At 43.8% G+C, this 21,197-nt stretch overlaps 1 protein-coding gene across 2 annotated transcripts in view; it reads left to right on the top strand.

Annotated features, from left to right (window-relative positions):
* LOC134563470 (adhesion G protein-coupled receptor L3-like) overlaps positions 1 to 21,197 on the top strand; it is a 694,578-nt gene that overhangs the window by 354,128 nt on the left and 319,253 nt on the right. For both annotated transcript variants that reach the window (XM_063421391.1, XM_063421389.1), the window contains exon 5: positions 4,731 to 4,944. In XM_063421391.1, the coding sequence (XP_063277461.1) occupies positions 4,731 to 4,944 (214 nt within the window). The remainder of the gene's footprint in view (positions 1 to 4,730; positions 4,945 to 21,197) is intronic.

The following is a 21,197-nucleotide window of genomic DNA, read 5'->3' as shown; positions in this document are numbered from 1 at the left end:
AAAGAGAGACAGAGAAGAAATACTGGGCAGTTTCTGTATGCTGCAAACAAATGCACTATGGAGACTTCATATCCTAATAGGGAAAAGTAGGCCCTGGTTTAGAAAAGCACTTCGGAATGTGCAGTGAGCCCTACAAAGCCCATTGACTCATTGACTGAAAGGGATTTCTGCTCCTACCCACACCTTAGTAGGCTTGAGAATAAGGGGAGGGAGACTTTATTATTATCACTTCATGATTTTTTCCCCACAGAGCCAAGGTGAACTGTGGGAGTAATAAATACTACAAAATTACAAACACAGAAGCATTCTTCCAAATTACTAAGAAACCTCTTCCCCCAGCATGCTCTTTTTGCACTTGGGAACAGTAAGTCAGATACTTAGCTGGGCAGACCAAATCATATACAGAGCTTGTGAAAATAATTCTCTCTACAATTCCAGCTTTTGTTTCACGGCCCTTAAATATGTACTGAAATTTCGCTCTGAAAATTCTGAGCCAGAACATGATTTTGCTGGGAAAATTGCATATGAAACCTAATTAAAAGCATCAACCCACACTTTTCTTTTAAAAGTACATCTACTGCCATCATGCCTCTAAATGTAACAGAGCTCAACAAGTCTCTAGCAGCCAAGGAGACACAATTTAAAGGCTATTTCGCCACTTGATTAAGCACACAGTGATAACTACAAGCCCATACCCTGCAGGCATGACAAGAGGCAATTATGTTCTGAGGTCAAAAGCGAGGGGGAGAAAAAGCACAAGATTTTGATGACTTACTTAATTTTCCAGCTCCTGAAATTAGCAGAGACAAAGGAGTTCTAAAACGCCCAGATAAAATCCTGTCATTATCTGTTGCCTTTTCACCCTCTGCTCTCACTTTGCCCTGCAGAAGCTCAGGAGGATTATTTTCCACCAAATGGCTGCACGTATAAAACTCAAGTTGGCACACTTTTAAACGTTTAAGAATTTGAAAAACACTCTTTTTAAGTTCTGTATTTAGATGGCTGTCTGCACATAGGATCCTGGAAAAAGACACCTGTTTTTCAAAGTAGTGAGCAGCCATCAGCTCCTCTTGACTTGAAGCCAACAATTAGGTCACTTATTTAGGAGATTAAATAAGGAGCTCAATGAGAGACTGCAAAGATAGGGAGCTTCTCAAAGAAGAGAGAAGTACATTAATGAATTAATACAATCGTGCTGTGTATTTCACAGATGGGCTTTGATTTATCTTGTTTCACTGCAAAAAGCAAAACATCTTTGCTCCTTACAGGAAAACCAGTATAAATTATTAAATAAGATTATCATATAGGGACACAACAACAAAAAACATGTTTACAAGGAGATAAACAGCCAGGCTCTAAACTCCCTTCAGAGTAGTTATTGCACATACTGGAGTAGGAAAAAACAGCCATGCGGAGCAAGTGATTTGGTGGACTATGGCAGGATGGAAAACATGTGCCTATTGCTTTAGGAGAAAGCATGATAGGAGATCATGCTGTATTACAGTAATCAGCTGCTTCTAGCTTTTCCAGGGTGTTATCTTTTTTTATGCTTTTTATCCAGAAAATAAATGCAAATGTTGACTCCATGATACCACAGGGAGGTGTCTGTGAGTGCTGTCCTTCTTACAGCAAGCAGTCAAGTGATTATGTGAAAGGCAAAAAGGTGAATTTCAGGAAGTTTAAAGCCGAATCTAGAAATGTTTGCATCATCTGTCCAGAGATTCTTTACTGGAGAGTAGAACATGAGCTGTTGTTTTGGGGAAGGGGTGTTCAGCTTGGGTTTAGGTTGTTTTGGGGCCATCCTTGGAACTGATATGCATGCAATTTTAGGAGATCAATGCTGTAAAGTCTCATATACAGGAGGAAACACACCCATGATACTAGAAATGTGTTTTCCTTTGAAGTAGAAAAATATTTTTAATGGTTTTGTAATTTGTTGTTAGTAATTCTTAATGTCTTATTTCCATCATAACAAAAGAGTTAAGGTTACCTGCATTTGTACAGTATTGCTGTTTGACAAATGCACCAGGTTTGAATGAGTGAATTCTGAGGCATTTAATTTTTGTGATTTTAAGCAGGGTTTTCCTCAGCCTTCACATGTTTAATGTCTGTCTTTGATATAGGATAGTTACTGAAAAAGACCCCAAAACATAGGAATTAAGAGCAAAAATATACTTTCTGTAGCGTGTGGCTCAGAAGTTTTGTATTCTGTAGTGGGAACTGTAAAAAGAAAAGTAGTATTAGAAGCTCTCTTTGCCCTTTGTATAGCCTACGTTAACCTTCCAGAGAAAAAGATCCAAATTGCCCAAGGACTGGGCCAAACATAGCTCCAAGAAGATAATATTGACTGTAAACCTCATTTAGTCATTTTTTGGCAGTTAATGGGAGTCATCTAAGCACATGGCAGGAGGAGGGAGAGGCCTTGGCCTCAGCATTCTGCCAAAAGCTGCTAGAAACCTTCTGCCTCCCATGTCACCAATCTGCTCAAGTTCAGCACAGAACACGTTTGAGAGGAGAGCTCACCACAGCTCTTTTCCAAAATCAGAATCCTGGCATGAGAAGTTTTTTGGTCAGCACTGGCCTTCTGCCATACAGAGTCCAGTGTTTGACAGAGCAGGGCCTGCTGCAGGCTTCTGTGGACAGATCTCTGTAAGCAAACTTAATACCTCTTGAAGCTGTTTGTAGGGCAGACTAAAATTGCTGGGCTTTGCTGACTCTGCCTTTCTGGCTGGCTTATCTCTTCTATCAAATGTTGTCTCTAACATTGTCCCATCCTTTATTCACTCACCTTGTTGACAAGTGGTATCAAGCCAAGGGTAAGAATGAGGCAGTGCACCTTAGGGGTTCATGCTTGTCCTCCTCATTTTCCTCCTCTTGTAACAGGAGAAGTTGTTGGAAGTGAGAATTTTTTGCATTACACAAATATATGATGCAATATGAGCCCAGGGCAAAACCATTTCTCTGATCTCAGGGAAGGAGGACATCTCAAGTGATCCAAACCCTAAAGCTGTGCTAATTGTGCAAACTATTGTTGAAGAATAATCACGTGTCTGTCTTGGGAGTTTGGCAATTAGTCCACAACTCTGGCACATCAGGGAAGGTCTGATATCCAACTACTCCCTGCAGATTTACAGAAATCAGAATCTGAGAATCTGTCCAGTGATACATAAATGAGACAACTGACAATAATAGAAGGATTCATGGAAGTCAATGTGTTGGATTACTGCCTGACAGACAGACAGGGCACCCTCGATATGGTCAAAATGGTATTCTGAGAAATATCAATATACTCTTATTTTCCATAAGCAAACTTGGTGTGCATGTACCATGGGGAAATTTTATGGAGCAAACCAGCAGATCATTGGATGGCATTTTTGGTTTAGAGGGAGGGTATTTTGGTGTTTTTATAATGGGGCCAGGAGGAAGGGGAGTTGTTGAAAGATGCCTAGTATCAGATGGGCCATGGATCTACTGGAGGCTTAAACCTCTGTCACCTTCATGTAGAGACAGGCTTGGGTTGTATGTTGAGTTTTGTGGTTGGAAGTGTAAAAATGTAGCTGGGAGGGCATATCATCCCTATATCTGGAAGCCTTTCTGGTGTGGATGAGTTTTCATTCTTCTGAAATAAAGGAGGAAAGGAGTTGGCTTTTATTTCAGCTTGTGACTGGTGTGCTAGGCTGGGAAACAAGTATTTGGTTCCTAGCATCACCATGGATTTCCCATGAGATCTTCTGGAAGCTGCAAAACCCTTCTGTGGCTGAGTTGAGAAAGACAATCTGTAGCTACTTCATTTAGATATTTGGGGATTAATATATTCACATTTGTCAAGCTGTTGAGGATCTTTGAATCCAAGAAGCTGTAAAGATGGGAAATACAATTGCTTGTTGTCAAGTGACATTGTTTACTAATACTTTAGGGCTTTGTTTTCAAGGCATCGCAGAGTGTGTTTCTTTTTTTTCTTTTGCAAACTGTAGCCTGGATTTCTTTTAAAACAGGTAAGATTTCTGAGAGCTCTTTAATTTCACAAGTATTTGCCAGCTATTTGACCATCTAGGCAGATCCAGTACAAAGCTAAGACTGAACTTAAATCATCTGGCATCCCATAAATTGGCCTTTCCATGGAAAGTATCACTGCAGGGCCCAAACTTTGGAATGGTTGCCAGAACCTGCAGCCATCCCCTGGCATGCTGCAGGCTACAGCAAAAGCCATTAGGATCACTTTTTCTAAGGGCTAAGAAAAGGACCAGGAGCAATACAGATGTTATTACATCTGCTGTAGGACAGGTGCAATCTTGCTGATTAGGTGGGATCCCGGTGCTTGGATTGCTTGTTGTCATAAAATTTTCTTTGCTTGTTCAAGTACACCACAGGACTGTAATTTTATATATCAAAGCTGACTAGTTTTTCACCTGGTAAGTAGAAATAATAACAATGCCATAGTTGCTATTTACCTGTTTCAATAAGGGATTTCTAAAACCCTACATAAAAGGATCTATAGCTTGTTTTTAAAATGAAAAAATCAAGTCACTGAGTCTCCAGAGAAGTGATTTCTCTGGACAGCCAGCAAGCCAGCGACCAGACCCTGTTTCTGCAGATCTTATCTGAATGGTACCAAAACTATCTCAGCACAGCATATGGGTAAAACCTGCTGCTGAATGGGATTCTGCTTTTAATTTTAGCCTCAGTGTGGAAAGTCAGTGTTGACTGTGTTTCTGTGTTAATCCTTGCAGCTTTCAGCCGTGCCCCAGTGCCCATGGCTGTGGTCCGAAGGGAGCTGTCCTGTGAGAGTTACCCCATCGAGCTGCGCTGCCCGGGAACAGATGTTATCATGATCGAAAGTGCCAACTACGGCAGGACTGATGATAAAATCTGTGACTCTGATCCTGCTCAGATGGAGAATATCCGCTGTTATCTGCCAGATGCCTATAAGATTATGACTCAAAGGTATAGTATTTAATATTCATTGTTTACTGACTGTTGGTTTTTTCAATCTGGAGTGTATACACCAGTTTGTGTGTGTGTTTGTGTGAGAAAATGCAGGTACTTAGTCTGGATGTATGGGCACAGAATTGCAGCTATCATTACTAAACTATGGGTTTAACCAAGTTGGTTTAGCATGACACAGTATAAATAACATTTCCTGTAAGTACTGCTCATCAGTCATCTTGATTCTCACTGCATCCCAGTTTTCCCTCTGAAATACCTAAATACCAAGGCTCTTAATGAATGTAGAAAGTGAAATCTTTCTCAAAATGCATATTCACTAGTTTTTGTGCTGTGTTCAAACAGAAGGCCAGTAATCTCCTTGAAACAATCAATATTTGGTGTTCAGAATAACATTTACAGTTTTCAAAATACAGAGGCATCTGCATCCTTCCTTGTGTTGCCAGGCTTAGTTTTAGGGAGAATCTGAATTTCCAGATGAGCACTGGTATTCTCATTGATGAATTGCTAAATTTCTGTAGAATAACTGTAGCTCTTAAGTGTGGCTGCTGCATTTGGAAATGGTAACTGAGATACAGTCAGACATGTTGACAGACTCCTGTCTGGCTTGTGGAGCTAGGGCCTAACAGTTTATTCCAACCTAGAGGTTTGTTCTTGGTTATGAAAAGCCTTTTAAATGTTGCTGAATTTTTAAGGATATTTTCTGGCACAAGTGATGTTGTGGGAAGGATTCATAAGTCGCAGCTCTCAACGTGTAATTGAATTCAGTAATACATTCCTAATACATGAATAATTATTTAGTGCATTTGACTGTTAATTAGTAATAGAGATTAGTATTTCAAGGTATTAATAATAGCATTGGCATAGGCAAAGTGTTGCTAATTAATGCCATGACAACAGTGTTTGGGTCCTAACAGTGACCTCATGGCCTAAAGCAGTGCAGGTTTACTGGAGTATCTTGCTGTTGTGTTTGCTGTGAAATGCTTTGCGCTAAAATGGACTGGTGTGAGCAAAATTACTTTCAGCTGTGTTTCACATGCTAACTGCTATTCCTGACTTCCCTTTAGAAACTGCTCCATGTTGAGTATTTAATTCTCAAAATGTTGAGAAGTCTTGCGAGAAATGTCCCCACTGCTGCATGTGGCTCCTCTAAGACCATTCTTTAAGTTGGGCCTCCTTGCATAGCTGGTTGAAGTCATCTTTATAGAGTTGGGCCAGCTACATTTTTGAGAGAAGTGGGAAGGGTAAAAGTGTGCTATCAGCCAGTCCCTTGGATTCAGTGTGGTTTTAGCAGAATTACTGTAATTCTCCTGTTCAGGTTGTTAGTAGCTTAAAGCAGAAACCCTTAATCCTATGCATATTGGCAGAATAAAGCCAAGTCATCCCCTTTGTGGCCCATTACAGAGAAAAAAGTATTCATATTTTTATATATATATGTGTACTAGTGTCCTCCAGGCAGCAGCTCCCAAGCCAAATGCAGAGCTCTGCAACCTTCTGGTCAGTCCCTACATGTGGCAAGTCTGCAATAAACATTAGCCCTTGGGTCAGGGAGGGCACATAATTGTCTTCTGTGCCCGTGGCACTGCAATGAAAACTTGTGGTGATTACTCACCTCCAGGTATCATCAGTGCAGGCTCAAATGGCTTAGCAGAAAGTTAGGGAAGCACATCTCTGGGGCAGAGTATCTCTGTTCTTGTATTTGAGCAGAAAGTGGTACTGAAGGGGGAAAAAGGTGTGCAGTCCTCTTATTGGGTACTATTGAATTTCTTGAAAATAAATATAGCCTGATGTTAAAAGGTAAAAAAGGGGAAAATATTCTACTTGGCATTTTTATCAGTCTCATTTATTTTTTAAGTCTCCATTAATTCAAAGAGTTGAAACAATTTAAAAATAAAGCCATTAAAATGAAATATGTTCTTATGATGCAAACTAGTCTGTCAGCTCAGAGCTACGAGTACACTTTACAGCCGAGCCTCTGAAAAAAGTAGTTTAAAAGGAAAATTGTGACAGCCTAGTAGTTGTGGCACTAACTACGGCATTTTCTTCTGAATACCTGTACCTGCAAAATTAATCAATTTAGCAGTATTTGGGTGGGTTTGCAGATTAATGCAGGCTCTAACACAGTGAGCTTGTCTTTGCTAACGCTGCAGGGTGGGGGAGCAGCTACTGGGAACTGAAGATTGTCGTGACAGTGAAACCTGCCCGGTAATTGAAGCTGTCTGTGTATGGAAAGAAAAATGGTATGTACAGTGTGTGCTTATTATGCACTGATTAATTATTGCATTCATAAATACACAGTCCCCTTGTAGGCTCTATAGTAAGTTGTCTCACTACTGGCAGATTTTAATCAGCAACACTGCACAGCCAATTCAGACACATTCTGGAGTGTCTGTGGGGAGGGAGAGAGGGAAAAATGGGAAGGAAAGTGTGGGTGTGAGACAGAGGTGGTGGTAGTGTGTGAGATGAGGCTGTGAGTGAGCAGATTTATGGTAGGTATTAGTGATTACTCCCTCAGCCCACCCGCACTGAAAAAAAAACCCCAAAACACAAGACCCTGAGCTAACATGTTCCTTTCTTCTGTAAGCTTATATAAACTAATTTTTGCAGATGACTACATGACGTTATTTGGAAAGTGAAAGGCATAAATTTTACAGTGTGTTTGTGGAGCCCCCTAAGCAGAGGGAGCACAAGGAGTTCTTGCTGCAAGTATTGCCCTGGAACTCTCTACAATCTTGGGAGTATTTCTTGAAGTAAAGGACATTTAAACAGCTTGTAGGGAGCTATTTTATAGGACATTAAATCTCTGAGGCCTATTTTAGGCTTTTTTTAAATTATTATTATTATTTTTTTTATTTTGCCAGCTCCTCCTTCAAATGTCTGAGCAGCTGTTGTCCGTAACAGCTCAGAAGGTGTGCTTTATGAACTAAAGTTCTTCTGATGTGATTAGAAAAAATGTATTGCATAATGTGTTTGCTTTGGAGAACCATCTTTGCAAGGCCTGTAACAAATGATTAAATTCTAACCATGCCCATTTTAAACTGTGTGCACTGTACCACAGGAGACTTTGCTATGTCCTCCCTTGAGCAACTGTGCCACTAAATTAACATATCATTCATTCCAACAGCCAGGGTTCTCTGCAAACAATAGGGAAAAGCAGCCTCCTATTCCCATAAGAGTTGCCTTTGTTGTTATAGTGTTAACACAGTTTAATATATTGAAAACACCCTAAAGAATAAAAGGAAAAAAAATAGCTTTTGGTGTGCTCTCTCGAATTTCCTGTTAATGCTTCCCACCAAGGAAGCAAGGTGTCCTGGTTTAGGACAAATTAGGGGAAAATCTCCACAACTCCCTCCCCCACCACCTGGTTTGGGAGGAATTTCCTCAGAGGAAAAGTGGAAAAAACTTGTTTATTAAGAAACAACAAAAAAAACCCCACTCCCCAACACAAGAAAAACAGTCCGAGATGACAACAAGTGTTTTCACCAGTCCAAGAGAGGGTGAGCAGTCTCTGCTGGGGAGGGTGCCAAAGCTTCTCTCAGGTGCAGACTCTGGGGGGGGTCCCTTGACATTCCCGAATCAGGGCCCAAAGCAGGTCTGATGTCTTCAGGGAAGGGGAGGAAGGAAAGAAGGGGAAAAACAAAAGCAGAAAAATGGCAAAAAGCAAGCAAAAAAGCAGAAAGCAAGAGAGCAAAGCCAGCAAAGCGAGCCTAGCTAGCAGCAAGCAAGCCAAAAGCAAGCAGCTGGGGGAGGGGCTCAGCTATAGACAAAACAAACTGAGAACATGGGAACAGAAACACACGATTTGGGATACAAAGCATGAAAATATCCTGTCACCCCAGGACATTCCACCCCTTTTCCCATATTGTGAACATGTTACTGAACACAATGAAAAACTTTCTTCTCACTTGCTCAAACCTTCCACACTTACACATTTCCTTCCATCTTACTTGCTCAGACCTTTGACACTTTCACATTTCCTTCTGTCTCATATCTGTATGATCTAACGTACATAATGGTGGTAACGCTCAGCAAACAATGATATCATCCCACAATCAGATCTCTCTGAGGTACACAACGGGTTTTCCCATCTTTCTGCATTATCCACCAGGTATAACCTGGTCCTTGAGCAAAGACAATCCCACGAATGGGTTTGCCTGTACTCAAGGCAGGGTTAATCCATACTGTCTTCCCCAACAAACCTCTGACATGGGCCACTGGGACTTTATCTCCATCTACTATATTAAGGGGCTCAGACTGGGCAGGACCTGCTCAGTTGGTGGAACCTCGAGTGTTAACTAACCAGGTGGCTCTTGCTAAATGCTGCTCCCAGTTCTTGAAAGATCCCCCACCCAGTGCTTTCAAAGTGGTTTTTAACAATCCATTGTACCTCTCCACTTTACCTGCAGCTGGTGCATGGTAGGGGATGTGGTACACCCACTCGATGCCATGTTCCCTAGCCCAGGTGTTAATAAGATTATTTTTAAAATGAGTCCCATTGTCTGACTCAATCCTCTCAGGAGTACCATGCTTCCAAAGGACCTGCTTTTCAAGGCCCAGAATGGTGTTGCGGGCTGTAGCATGAGACACGGGGTAGGTTTCCAACCATCCCGTAGTGGCTTCTACCATGGTTAGTACATGGCGCTTGCCTTGGCGGGTTTGAGGCAGTGTGATGTAATCAATCTGCCAGGCCTCCCCATACTTGTACTTGGACCACCGCCCCCCATACCAGAGGGGCTTCACCCGCTTAGCCTGTTTAATGGCAGCACATGTCTCACAGTCATGAATAACCTGAGAAATGCTGTCCATGGTTAGATCCACCCCTCGGTCTCGTGCCCACTTGTAGGTGGCATCTCTACCCTGGTGGCCTGAGGCATCATGGGCCCATCGAGCTAGGAACAGCTCTCCTTTGTGCTCCCAGTCAAGATCTATCTTCAACTCCCCTATCTTTGCAGCCTGATCTACCTGCTGATTGTTCTGCTGCTCCTCATTAGCTCTGCTTCTAGGGACATGGGCATCTACATGGTGAACCTTCACAGGTAGTTTCTCTAACCGGGTAGTGATGTCTTTCCATTCTTCAGCAGCCCAAATTGGTTTTCCTCTGCGCTGCCAGTTCGCCTCCTTCCATCTCTTCAGCCATCCCCACAGAGCATTGGCTACCATCCAGGAATCAGTATAAAGGTAAAGTTTTGGCCACTTCTCTGCTTCAGCAATGTCCAGGGCCAACTGAACGGCTTTGAGCTCCGCGAGTTGACTCGATCCACCTTCTCCTTCGATAGCTTGTGCAACTTGTCGTGTGGGGCTCCATACGGCTGCTTTCCACTTCCGGTTCATCCCCACAAGGTGACAGGAACCATCAGTAAAAAGAGCGTAGCGTGTGTCTTCTGCCGGCAGTTGGTTATATGGTGGAGCTTCTTCAGCACGAGTCACTTGCTCTTCTCCCTCTTCACCAGTGAGACTGAAGCTTTCACCCTCAGGCCAATTTGTAATTACCTCCAAAATCCCAGGACGATTTAGTTTCCCAATTTGGGCGCGCTGTGTAATGAGGGCAATCCACTTGCTCCATGTAGCATTGGTGGCATGGTGGGTGGAGGGAACCTTTCCTCTAAACATCCACCCCAGCACGGGTAGTCGAGGTGCCAGGAAGAGTTGTACCTCGGTACCAATCACTTCTGAAGCAGCTTGGACTCCTTCATACTAGCCCAGGATTTCTTTCTCTGTTGGGGTGTAGTTGGCTTCAGACCCTCTGTAGCTCCGACTCCAGAATCCCAGTGGTCGGCCTCGGGTCTCACCAGGCACCTTCTGCCAAAGGCTCCAGGACAGGCCATGGTTCCCGGCTGGAGAGTAGAGCACGTTCTTCACCTCTGGTCCTGTCCTGACTGGGCCAAGGGCTACCGCATGAGTGATCTCCTGCTTGATCTGGGCAAAGGCTTGCTGCTGTTCAGGGCCCCAATAGAAATCATTCTTCTTACGGGTAACCAAGTAAAGAGGGCTCACAATCTGACTGTACTCAGGAATGTGCATCCTCCAGAAACCTATAGCACCTAAGAAAGCTTGTGTTTCCTTCTTGTTGGTTGGTGGGGACATAGCTGTGATTTTGTTGATGACATCAGTAGGAATCTGGCGCCGTCCATCTTGCCACTTCACTCCCAGGAACTGGATCTCCTGAACAGGTTCCTTAACTTTACTTTTCTTAATGCAAAGCCGGCTTCCAGGAGAATTTGGATGATTTTCTCTCCTTTCTCAAACACTTCTGCTGCTGTGTTTCCCCACACAGTGATATCATCAATGTATTGTAAATGTTCTGGAGCCTCACCCTTTTCCAGTGCAACCTGGATCAGTCCATGGCAGATGGTGGGACTGTGCTTCCACCCCTGGGGCAGTCGGTTCCAGGTGTACTGCACGCCCCTCCAGGTGAAAGCAAACTGAGGCCTGCATTCTGCAGCCAGAGGAATGGAGAAAAACGCATTAGCAATGTCGATTGTGGCGTACCACTTTGCTGCCTTGGACTCCAGCTCGTACTGGAGTTCCAGCATGTTTGGCACAGCAGCGCTCAGCGGTGGAGTCACTTCATTCAAAGCACTGTAATCCACGGTCAATCTCCATTCTCCTTCAGATTTACGCACAGGCCAGATGGGACTGTTGAAGGGTGAGTGGGTTTTACTAACCACCCCTTGGCTCTCTAACTCTCGGATCATCTTGTGAATGGGGATCACAGCATCTCGATTCGTTCGATACTGCCGGCAATGCACTGTTGAGGTGGCAACAGGTACTCGTTGCTCTTCTACCTTCAGGAGTCCTACTGCAGATGGGTTCTCTGACAGTCCAGGCAAGGTGTTCAATTTCTTAATGCCCTCTGCCTCCACCGCAGCTATTCCAAAAGCCCATCTGAACCCCTTAGGGTCTTTGTAATAGCCATTCCTGAGATAGTCTATGCCCAGAATACACGGAGCCTCTGGGCCAGTCACAATCGGATGTTTCTGCCACTCCTTCCCGGTCAGGCTCACCTTGGCTTCCAACAGGGTCAATTCTTGTGATCCTCCCGTCACACCGGCAATGGAAATAGGTTCTGTTCCCACATGTTCTGATGGCATTAGGGCACACTGAGAACCGGTATCAACCAAAGCTTTATATTTCTGTGGCTCTGATGTGCCAGGCCATAGAACCCATACTGTCCAAAAAACTCGGTTTTCCCTAACCTCTACCTGGCTAGAGGCAGGGCCCCTCTAAGCCTGGTTATCCTTCTTTCCTGAGACATATGTCTTGGAGGTTCCTTCAAGGGGATCGGACAAGTCATCGTCATCATTATGCCTGACAGTTCGACTACGGGCAACTGGAGCTGCTTCCCTTTTCTTACCTTCCTTCAATTCACGCACCCGTTGTGCCAGAGCAGCAGTAGGCTTCCCATCCCATCTCCTCATGTTTTCTCCAGACTCACGTAGGAAGAACCACAACTCAGCTCGTGGGGTGTACCTTCTCTCCCCAACAAGGGAACGTCTGCGTTGGATACTAGGGCCTCTAATTTGTACAGCTGAGATTTGGAGGAGGTCCTCCTTAATCTCTTCCCTGAGTTTCTTATGACTTTCCTCTATTTTGTCTTCTAATTTCTGCAGTCGTGTTTCCACAGCTGCAATTCTGGCATGAGTCGGGCCATGTACAGCATCCGCATATGCCCGAAGCTTCTTTGCCATATCGAGCACAGTCTCATATATCTCATCCCGCTTCATTATTGCTAGAGCAGAAGCGTATTCAGGTGGCCCAAGGCGCACAAGTTTCCTCCACATTACAGGTGTGCACTGTACAAAGTCCGGATTCCTAGTTGTTATGTCATCTGAAAAAATGATCTCTACCACTGCCATCTCCCTCAGGCGTTGGATCCCCTGTTCTATGGTCTTCCACCGTGTCTGCTGAATATAGAGGTCATCTGCACACAGGTATCTTTGTGCTATGCTGTCCAGGACCCGTTCCCAGAGGCTGTGAGGGCTAGCCCTCCTCATCATGCCTTGGTCGATGACAGGATCATGTGACAGGGATCCTAAATGCCTCGCTTCAGTGCCATCCAGAATGGTAGCCTCCCCTGCCGCATCCCAAAGGCGGACTAGCCAACTAATTATAGACTCATCGGGCTGTCGCCTATAATCCTTCCTTAGGCCTCGAAGGTCCTTCTGGGCGAAGGAATCAATATTGGCTCCGGAATCTGTGCCACTTGGTGTGGTCTCTGATGGTGATGGCCCTTCTCTTGGATCATCATCATCCTCCACCCTTCGATCAGTCTTGCTTTTGCACTTTCCACCTCTTGTATTTGCAGCAACAGCCATTGGTTGGGGCTTACTCTCTGGTTTAACTACTGGCCTGGAGCCTGGGATGTTTGCTGCAGCCTGAGTGACTGGGATAGTAACTAATTTATCTCCCTGTTCCCTTTCCTCTATCTGCTGCCCTACAGTATCTAGCAGGGTGCGATAAGCATGTGCCAGGGCCCAGCTCACTGCAATGATCCTTTCCTCCTTAGTGTTACCATGGCACCTCTCTTTCAGATACTTTACCGCCTCGGCTGGGTTCTGAATTTGTTCAGATAGAAAGCCCCAGACTACAGGATCATAAAACTCCTTTAAATTTTGGCCCATATCCTCCCATTTCCCACACCACTCAGAATCCTTCACCCTTGGTTTTACTCCTAAATCAGGAGTCTCACCAGCTCCTCTAGAAATCTCAGCCTTCATCTTATATAAACTGCAGACAGTATAAAGAAAGCTTACTAAATTAAATGCCAGAAAGATGGTGTCCTTGGCAGTCAGGGAGAACCAAACATTTTCTAATAGAGATGTAAACAATTCGGAGGAGAAGAAGGAAAGCAAAGGCTGAAAAGCCTCCTCCCCTGCTTCTCCCCTAACAAACTGAGTACACAGCCACAACCATGAACCATACATTCCTGGAACCGATAACAACATTCTTATAAACCTCTTGCAAATCATCACAACCAAGCCCAGCTCGATAAATATTCTGGTTAGTGTCCCTCTGCTACAAAAGCTACGCATTAGGGACAATACCGGAGCTATTTCTGGATAAGAAAATAAACCTAGGGACCACAAAGGTATTAAAACTTCAAAGAACCCTAATAACCAGAAATAGAGGCAGGCTTTCCCTCCAAATGACATTATAACTTCAAAAAGAGACATACCAATATGCTCACAAAACAACTGAAACCAAAATATTATTAGAATAAAGTTTTTTCCACTTTGTATGATCGACTCCCCATACGGGCCACCAAAAATGTTTGTCCTGGTTTAGGACAAATTAGGGGAAAATCCCCACAACTCCCTCCCCCACCACTGGGTTCGGGAGGAATTTCCTCAGAGGAGAAGTGGAAAAAACTTGTTTATTAAGAAACAGCAAAAAAAACCCACTCCCCAACACAAGAAAAACAGTCCGAGATGACAACAAGTGTTTTCACCAGTCCAAGAGAGGGTGAGCAGTCTCTGCTGGGGAGGGTGCCAAAGCTTCTCTCAGGTGCAGACTCTGGGGGGGGTCCCTTGACATTCCCGAATCAGGGCCCAAAGCAGGTCTGATGTCTTCAGGGAAGGGGAGGAAGGAAAGAAGGGGAAAAACAAAAGCAGAAAAATGGCAAAAAGCAAGCAAAAAAGCAGAAAGCAAGAGAGCAAAGCCAGCAAAGCGAGCCTAGCTAGCAGCAAGCAAGCCAAAAGCAAGCAGCTGGGGGAGGGGCTCAGCTATAGACAAAACAAACTGAGAACATGGGAACAGAAACACACGATTTGGGATACAAAGCATGAAAATATCCTGTCACCCCAGGACACAAGGCAAGGAAGAAAGGATCATGTTTTTGCATGTATGTTGACAGAACTTTATGCTGTCAATTCCACCTTTGCATTTAACTTTGAAGTTTGGAACGTTCTTTTCCGTAGACTTTAATCTCAAATGTTAAAAAGGGTGGGGGGAAGAGGGAAGTCCAAGTAGGAACAGTAGGAAGTACCTGACATGTAGGTACACATACATAGAACACCTTTTTTTTTTTTTCCCTAAAGGCAAGAGCAAGGATTTCCTTTTGCTTTTTGGATCCTTGTCTACCCCAACCATCATCTGCTACTCTTCATCTGGAGGAAGGAAAGGAGGGATGAAATAATTAGGCAAAGTATCAAAATCAGCAGGCAGAGCAGAAGAGACAGGAGAAATGTTCACAGGTCTCAGCAGTTGTTCTCAAGATCAAAGCAAAATTCTTTCTTCCCTGGAAGATGTGGAAGGCTCTTGCTGGAGAAGTGTCATCTCTCTCAACAATGCAGAGAGTTCAGTTTGCAAAGTAGGCAGTGTTTTCCTTTTGCCACAGCAGAACCATGCAGGGCTCTTGTATGCTGCTCTTACCATTTCTGGCTTGGGGATGAGGGCTGCTGAAAGCTGCTCAGCTATCTCCTCTCTTCTCCCCTGAAGGGAGGCACAGCTGGGAGGTACTAGATGTCCTGCTGGGCCTGCAGTAGCTTAGCTGAGCTAATTTCCTTTAGGTTTGAGTCTGATTTGCATGGCATGTTGTCACGATCCAAGCAGGAATCGTGATAGGTTCGTGTGATCTCAGAGTGCAAAAAGTACTTGAGGGGACAATAGTTTAATCATACAACAAATGCACCTTTATTGAGTGCCAACAACACATGCAATAGAGGGAATGAGAAAGGAAAAATAGGATACAGAGCGAGGAAAGGGGGGGCAGGGGTATATAGCTACCAAGGCAGAGTGACATCCTCATGGCGTGGTCTCTGGCCAATGGATCTGTCTTCTGTCCGTGGGGAGATCTCGAAGTGTGAGTCACAGGAGGAAGCTTTTATAGTCATTTCAGAAGCAGGGGGCACCCAGCCAACGTGGGGGGAGCACCCAAAAGTCATTGTGAGGAGGCCAGTTGCTCTGGGAACCAGGTGCAACCGTTCAGATCAGGCAGGTTTGGGACAAGCAGGTCTGGGCCTGGTCACTGGTAAGCACAGGCTGTCCAGCTGTCCATTGTCTTCGTACAAGTTCCCATGGGAGCCAGCTCTGGTCCAGTGGACACACCTGCAGTCCAATGCTTGGCAAACACGCACCGTGGCTTAGGCCCGAGCCCCTTGCACACAGTCCCTTCCTTGACGGGGGGGGGGGGGATCCTTAATGAAGGGTCGTGAGGCAAAACCAGGGACCCTCGGATCCCGACTCTCACACGTGTCCCTGTGGTTTCAGTGTTGACATCATTGATGAAGATTGCAGGTCAAGACTTAAAGGGGGGGGGGGGGAAGTGCAAGAGTGCAGGAATGTAAGACTGGTCAGTTGCTCTCAGATTTCCCTTTAGTTTTATCAGAGGGCCTAATCTTTTTATGTGAGAAGGGGCACACACAATTCTCTTGGTAGTTGGAGGGATGGTAGCAGGCACTTTGCACAGCATAGGGGAGAATGAATAAATTGAATGAAGCCGCTTGCATTACACAGCAAAGATTTTTCATCTCCTGAAGGGCTGTGTTTTGCTAATGTTTTTGGTAGATGACCTGAAAAATGCAGGAATCTGAAATGAGTGCCATTATTATTGTAATAATATTACATCTCATGGCGTGCTGGTATTGATGTTATCATCTCCTGCAATTTTCAAGACACTTCTCAAATGTCAGTGATCTGCACTTGCATTGGGAAATAAAGAGGCAGGATTACCTGTATTTTACAGATAGGATCATTCACATTGGTCATTCATAAAACAGCCACTGGATTTGAACAGACTAGTTTTGGGATGTTCTTGTTGAGTCTTTTATATTAAGGAGCTTGTTGCAGTGCACGTGAGAAGGTGCAGAGGACAAGAAGAGCTGAAGACCTGGAGGCTCTGTACTGACAAGGCCGTCAGCAGGACTGAAGGGGATGGCTTCAGCTGAACTGCAGCACAGTTGTGTCAGGCTCCACAGAATTAATGGCATATTTCTTAGAAAACAGCCCCCTGCTTAGATGCTGTCATCACCTCTGACTCAGATACTGAATACCCTATTTGGTAGCAGCCCCCCACCACCCTCCTCTGCATCCTGAGCACATTTTTCTAAGACTGCCAAGATACCACTCATTTTTCTAAATTTGTTATCACACAGATGGCATGAGAAGTACATTTCTGAAGGACTGAGATGCTGCAATGGGAAGCTAGGCTTTCTGGGAAGCCTAAGTCTGGCACTTTGAGATCTCCACGTGAAAAGCATCAATATGGAAAAATACTAATGTTTCATTTAAACAGATTTTGTAACCAATAGAAATCAATGGGGAATACTGAAACTCACGCTCCTTGGATTCTGATTTTAAAGGTTAGAAAACAAGCCTCACCACTTGGTTAAACCATCTCTTTTTTCACCATGTGGAAAGATTTTTAAATGAAGGGAATTCTGTTAATTTCACCTGAACCTTGACCATGGGACAAGGGCACATATGCTGTATTACAACAACGGTAAGTCCTAGTGGGGTTTTGTGCACTGGACTGTTGAATCACTCTAAAATAGGTTGCTACTTCCCAGCCTACACAGTCTTAATTTATCCTACCTCTTTCTTTCCTGAAAATAATGTTGGAGTAAATTCTTAGAGTGACAGCCCCTTGGAATTGCCCTGGTACCCTAGGAAATCAGGATTTGCCAGCTCAAACATCTCAGATGATTGCAGCTGCCATGGTAACAGATGAGGAAGAGGCAGTAGCCTCTGAAGGTAATTAGGTTGCAAACCATAGAAGGCTCTGTAGATCAAAAATAGTGCTTTAGGCCTCCCTGGGTACCAGTTGGTAGCTGTGGCCAGCTATAAAACACCACACTTAAATAAAAAAATAGATGGTTGTATTGTGCTGTGGCTGTTGGGTTTTGGTTATTGGTAACATGTGACTCCAGCGCATTGCCATTTGGGAAAATCCAGACTTGAGCTGAGAAAGCAATGTGCCACCAGCAGGCCCTCTGGCCAAAGAGAAAGGCCACCTTGATGTGGGCATGCTGGAGGAATTCATCTTTTCTGTTCTCTAAGTTTCAGTTTTCCCAGGTATTTTGTTTTGTTTCATTCCAGTTCTCCCCCAGCCCCGGCCTTAACTGACAAAGAGAAAACAGGATAATCTCTTGGGTAAATCATATCTTGAAGTGGCCTCAAAATCTCTGAACACATGATGGTCTGAAAACCATGCAGGAAAAATCCAGGTTTATTACTGCACCCACTACTTTACTAGTGTGAAAGTGGCCTCCTACAGCCTGTCAGAGGGAAGGAACTGGCCAGCCCTTGGCAGCCTTTCACATGTAGCTTTTGCCAGTGGGAGAAGACCTATGTGAAACATACCCCTGTCATATGTTTTTCTTCTGAGTGTTTGAGGCTTGTTGAGGGCAGCAGCTCAATTGTTAAGATGGGAGGAAGGGTTGAGCAAGGATGGATGTGTTGCTGGCAGCAGTCTTGGAACCACAAGAAGGGTGCTCAGGAAAGTTGCAGCTTTAGGCTCTTGGGTGTTCTCTGCTTTTGCTGATACAGGTTTTGTACCATGCAAGCATTTTCCAAAGTGCCCAAAGAGCAAAGTTTAAAGCCAGGCATCTGCATGCTTCCCATGGCACCTCCTGTCCATTAACTAAATAGCTGAAGTGATAAACATCAAAGATGCTTTTGCTCAGTCTTCCTGCATCTTTATTCACCTGAATGTGGCAGTCATACGAAGCTGTTGCAAGAATTTGCCTTCAGATGCTTGGTCTTTTTGTCATGAGGCTTAAATCTATGCAAAGCATTGCAAGTTAGTCTATAAGGTTTGTTGAGGCTAAGTGGACTTGAACTATTTTAAGATAAAAAAAATATATATTAAGAAAAACAAAACAAAAAAAGTGCAAAAATTTCTTTTGATTAGAAACGTGTGCACACTTCTCTGGTTGGTTTTCTGGTTAGGAATAATGTCTGAAGGGCTGTGAGGTAAGATAGCTTTGAAGTAATGCATCTATATCAATTTCTTTTGTTTTTTTCTTCATGTACAAAAGACCTCAGTTTGAGCCTGAGGTCGAAATTGGGTTTATACATAGGGGATTGTCTATTCTCTAGGACATTTCAAAGCTTTCATTTAGCACATTTTGGACTATATCGTTTGTGGAATCTTTGGAGCTTGGACTCCGTATTCCATTCCAAGTTGTGTAAAACCATCACTGGCTTATACTACACCCTCTGTGTGTGTATGCTTGGGATTTCTGTGCCTCTTTGCAGGGCTGGAAGTGCTCCCTGCAGACCTCCCTCACCTTTGCACGCTTGCAATTTGGCATCCACTGCGTGGCTTTGCACTTTGTGTGATCACTGCTGATACCAAATGCAAACAGGCAAGATATCCATTAGACACAAAACATTTTCTTGCCAGTATAGAAAATATGGACTGACGCAGGCAATGTTCCTGGATGATCAATTCAATGTGGTCCTAAATTTAAGTGTGTGTTTTGTTAGAGAGATAAACTGAAGTTTATTTCAACCTCTTTGGGAAAAAGAGGGAAGGAATGACAGTTACTGGAAGCGGTGACCCAAGAACAGGTTTTGCTGCCCATTGTAATTCAGGAGAAGGATTTTATGTATCAGTAAGTGGAGTGCATAAGAACTGCCAGGCCACATTTGTGATGTAAAGAAAGGGCAGGATATGGAATTTGATTAGAGCCATCTTCTATGCATTATGTATAATACATTGATGTCAGTCATATTGAGTAGAAGCCTTAATTCAGCTTGAGTCCTGCTGGCATCATAAACTGGGAGACAGGGAGTGGTTTGTGGGTAGTAGTGGAGTCTCCAGACTGAATTATGGCCTCAGCATTCAGTCTGTTACTTGAGAGTTGCAGTTGGTAGCAGGCAGTATATTACATGCTTTTACCCAGAGTAGGGCTGGTGACAAGGAAGGGAAAAACTTTATCCCAGAGACACTGTGAGAAATGGAAGACTGAGTTATGGGCAACACAATAGAGAACTATAAAACTAATGCAGGAGAAGAAGGGAGGATTTTGAGCTGGCCAGAAGGAAAGATGCCAGAATGGGAACAGAGCTACCCCACGCAGTCACTGGTTTGCCCCTATGCCCAGTCCTACCCCCCTTAGGGCAGGATGTGGCATCCCATAGTGGGCAGGGACTATCTTTGCCACTCCCATGCCTTTTTTTTTCCTTCTTGATCCCTCATAGAGTTGACCTTTTACCCCAATGCCCAAGATTTTAAATACCCTTTCTAGATTTTCAGCCATAATTGTAATTGTATATTTCTGCTGTCTGCATAAATGGTCAAATCCTTTCTAAATCTCATTAAGTCCCTGATCATGGTCACTTCTAGGAGCTCCAAGTCCATCAGGATAATAGCTTACTATGGCAAAAATTGATGTTAGGTCTTAATTTCATTGCCATCCTTCCCACTGTGGAGACAGAGGCATCCAAGCTACCTTTGCCATTTCTGTTGCTTAGCTTGTATTCATTTATTATATGGCTTCCAACCTTTCTGTTCTCAAAGGGAGAACATGATGATCTTTCAAATATTTCTTCTTATGGAAGTTGGTATGGGTTTTTGTTACAAGTGTGTGAAGGTTCTTGTTGTTCTCCCTGAATACCCTTCATTTTTAAGCAAACCCAAAAGGACAGAAGAGGGAGAAAAAAATATTGTGATCGATTTGAGAGTCAGAGGTAATTTCTCTCTGCAAAGCCTGTGTCCACTCTTCCTTTTCCCAAGTGGCTTTGAATTACACAGAATGTCCCTTTTGACTCAAGAGTATTACGCCCACACAAATACAATTTTGTCCTTCCCCAAAAGGCCTGCTCTGCTCCTGATAAATTATTAGTTGTCTTGGTTGCTTGGAACAGATTGTTCCACTTAAATGATTACAGTGGTGCAAGCTAGTATTGATGGAAAGAAAAGTCTGGTCCTTGATACTAGCAAATGTGTGGAGTAAAATATCAACATCCATTAGGCTGGAGGAAGCAAGGTTAGTTCTGGAAAAAGTATAGTACTTGTTTCAGGCGTCCAGGGTCTTAGTCACACATAGTGGAGCACTATAACCTTGTCACAGATGTTGGTGGACTGGACATGTGCTCAAGTTGGTATCTCAAGTGATTTTCCCATGGGTCATGGAAAATTTCACATTAAAATGCAGACGACTCATTATCATCATTGATATTTCAGGGAGCAAAGAAGACATCTTTAAAAACCCCAAGCCTGCCAGTGTCAGAAGTGTACCTCAGCATCCTTTTTAATTATTGGCAAGGTTGCTGACAGCTGAAGACAGGCATCTTAATATCCAAGACAC

The sequence above is a fragment of the Prinia subflava genome, chromosome W (assembly GCF_021018805.1).
Source record: "Prinia subflava isolate CZ2003 ecotype Zambia chromosome W, Cam_Psub_1.2, whole genome shotgun sequence".
Classification (NCBI taxonomy): Eukaryota; Metazoa; Chordata; class Aves; order Passeriformes; family Cisticolidae; genus Prinia; species Prinia subflava.
This window is presented reverse-complemented; position numbering and strand designations above follow the sequence as displayed.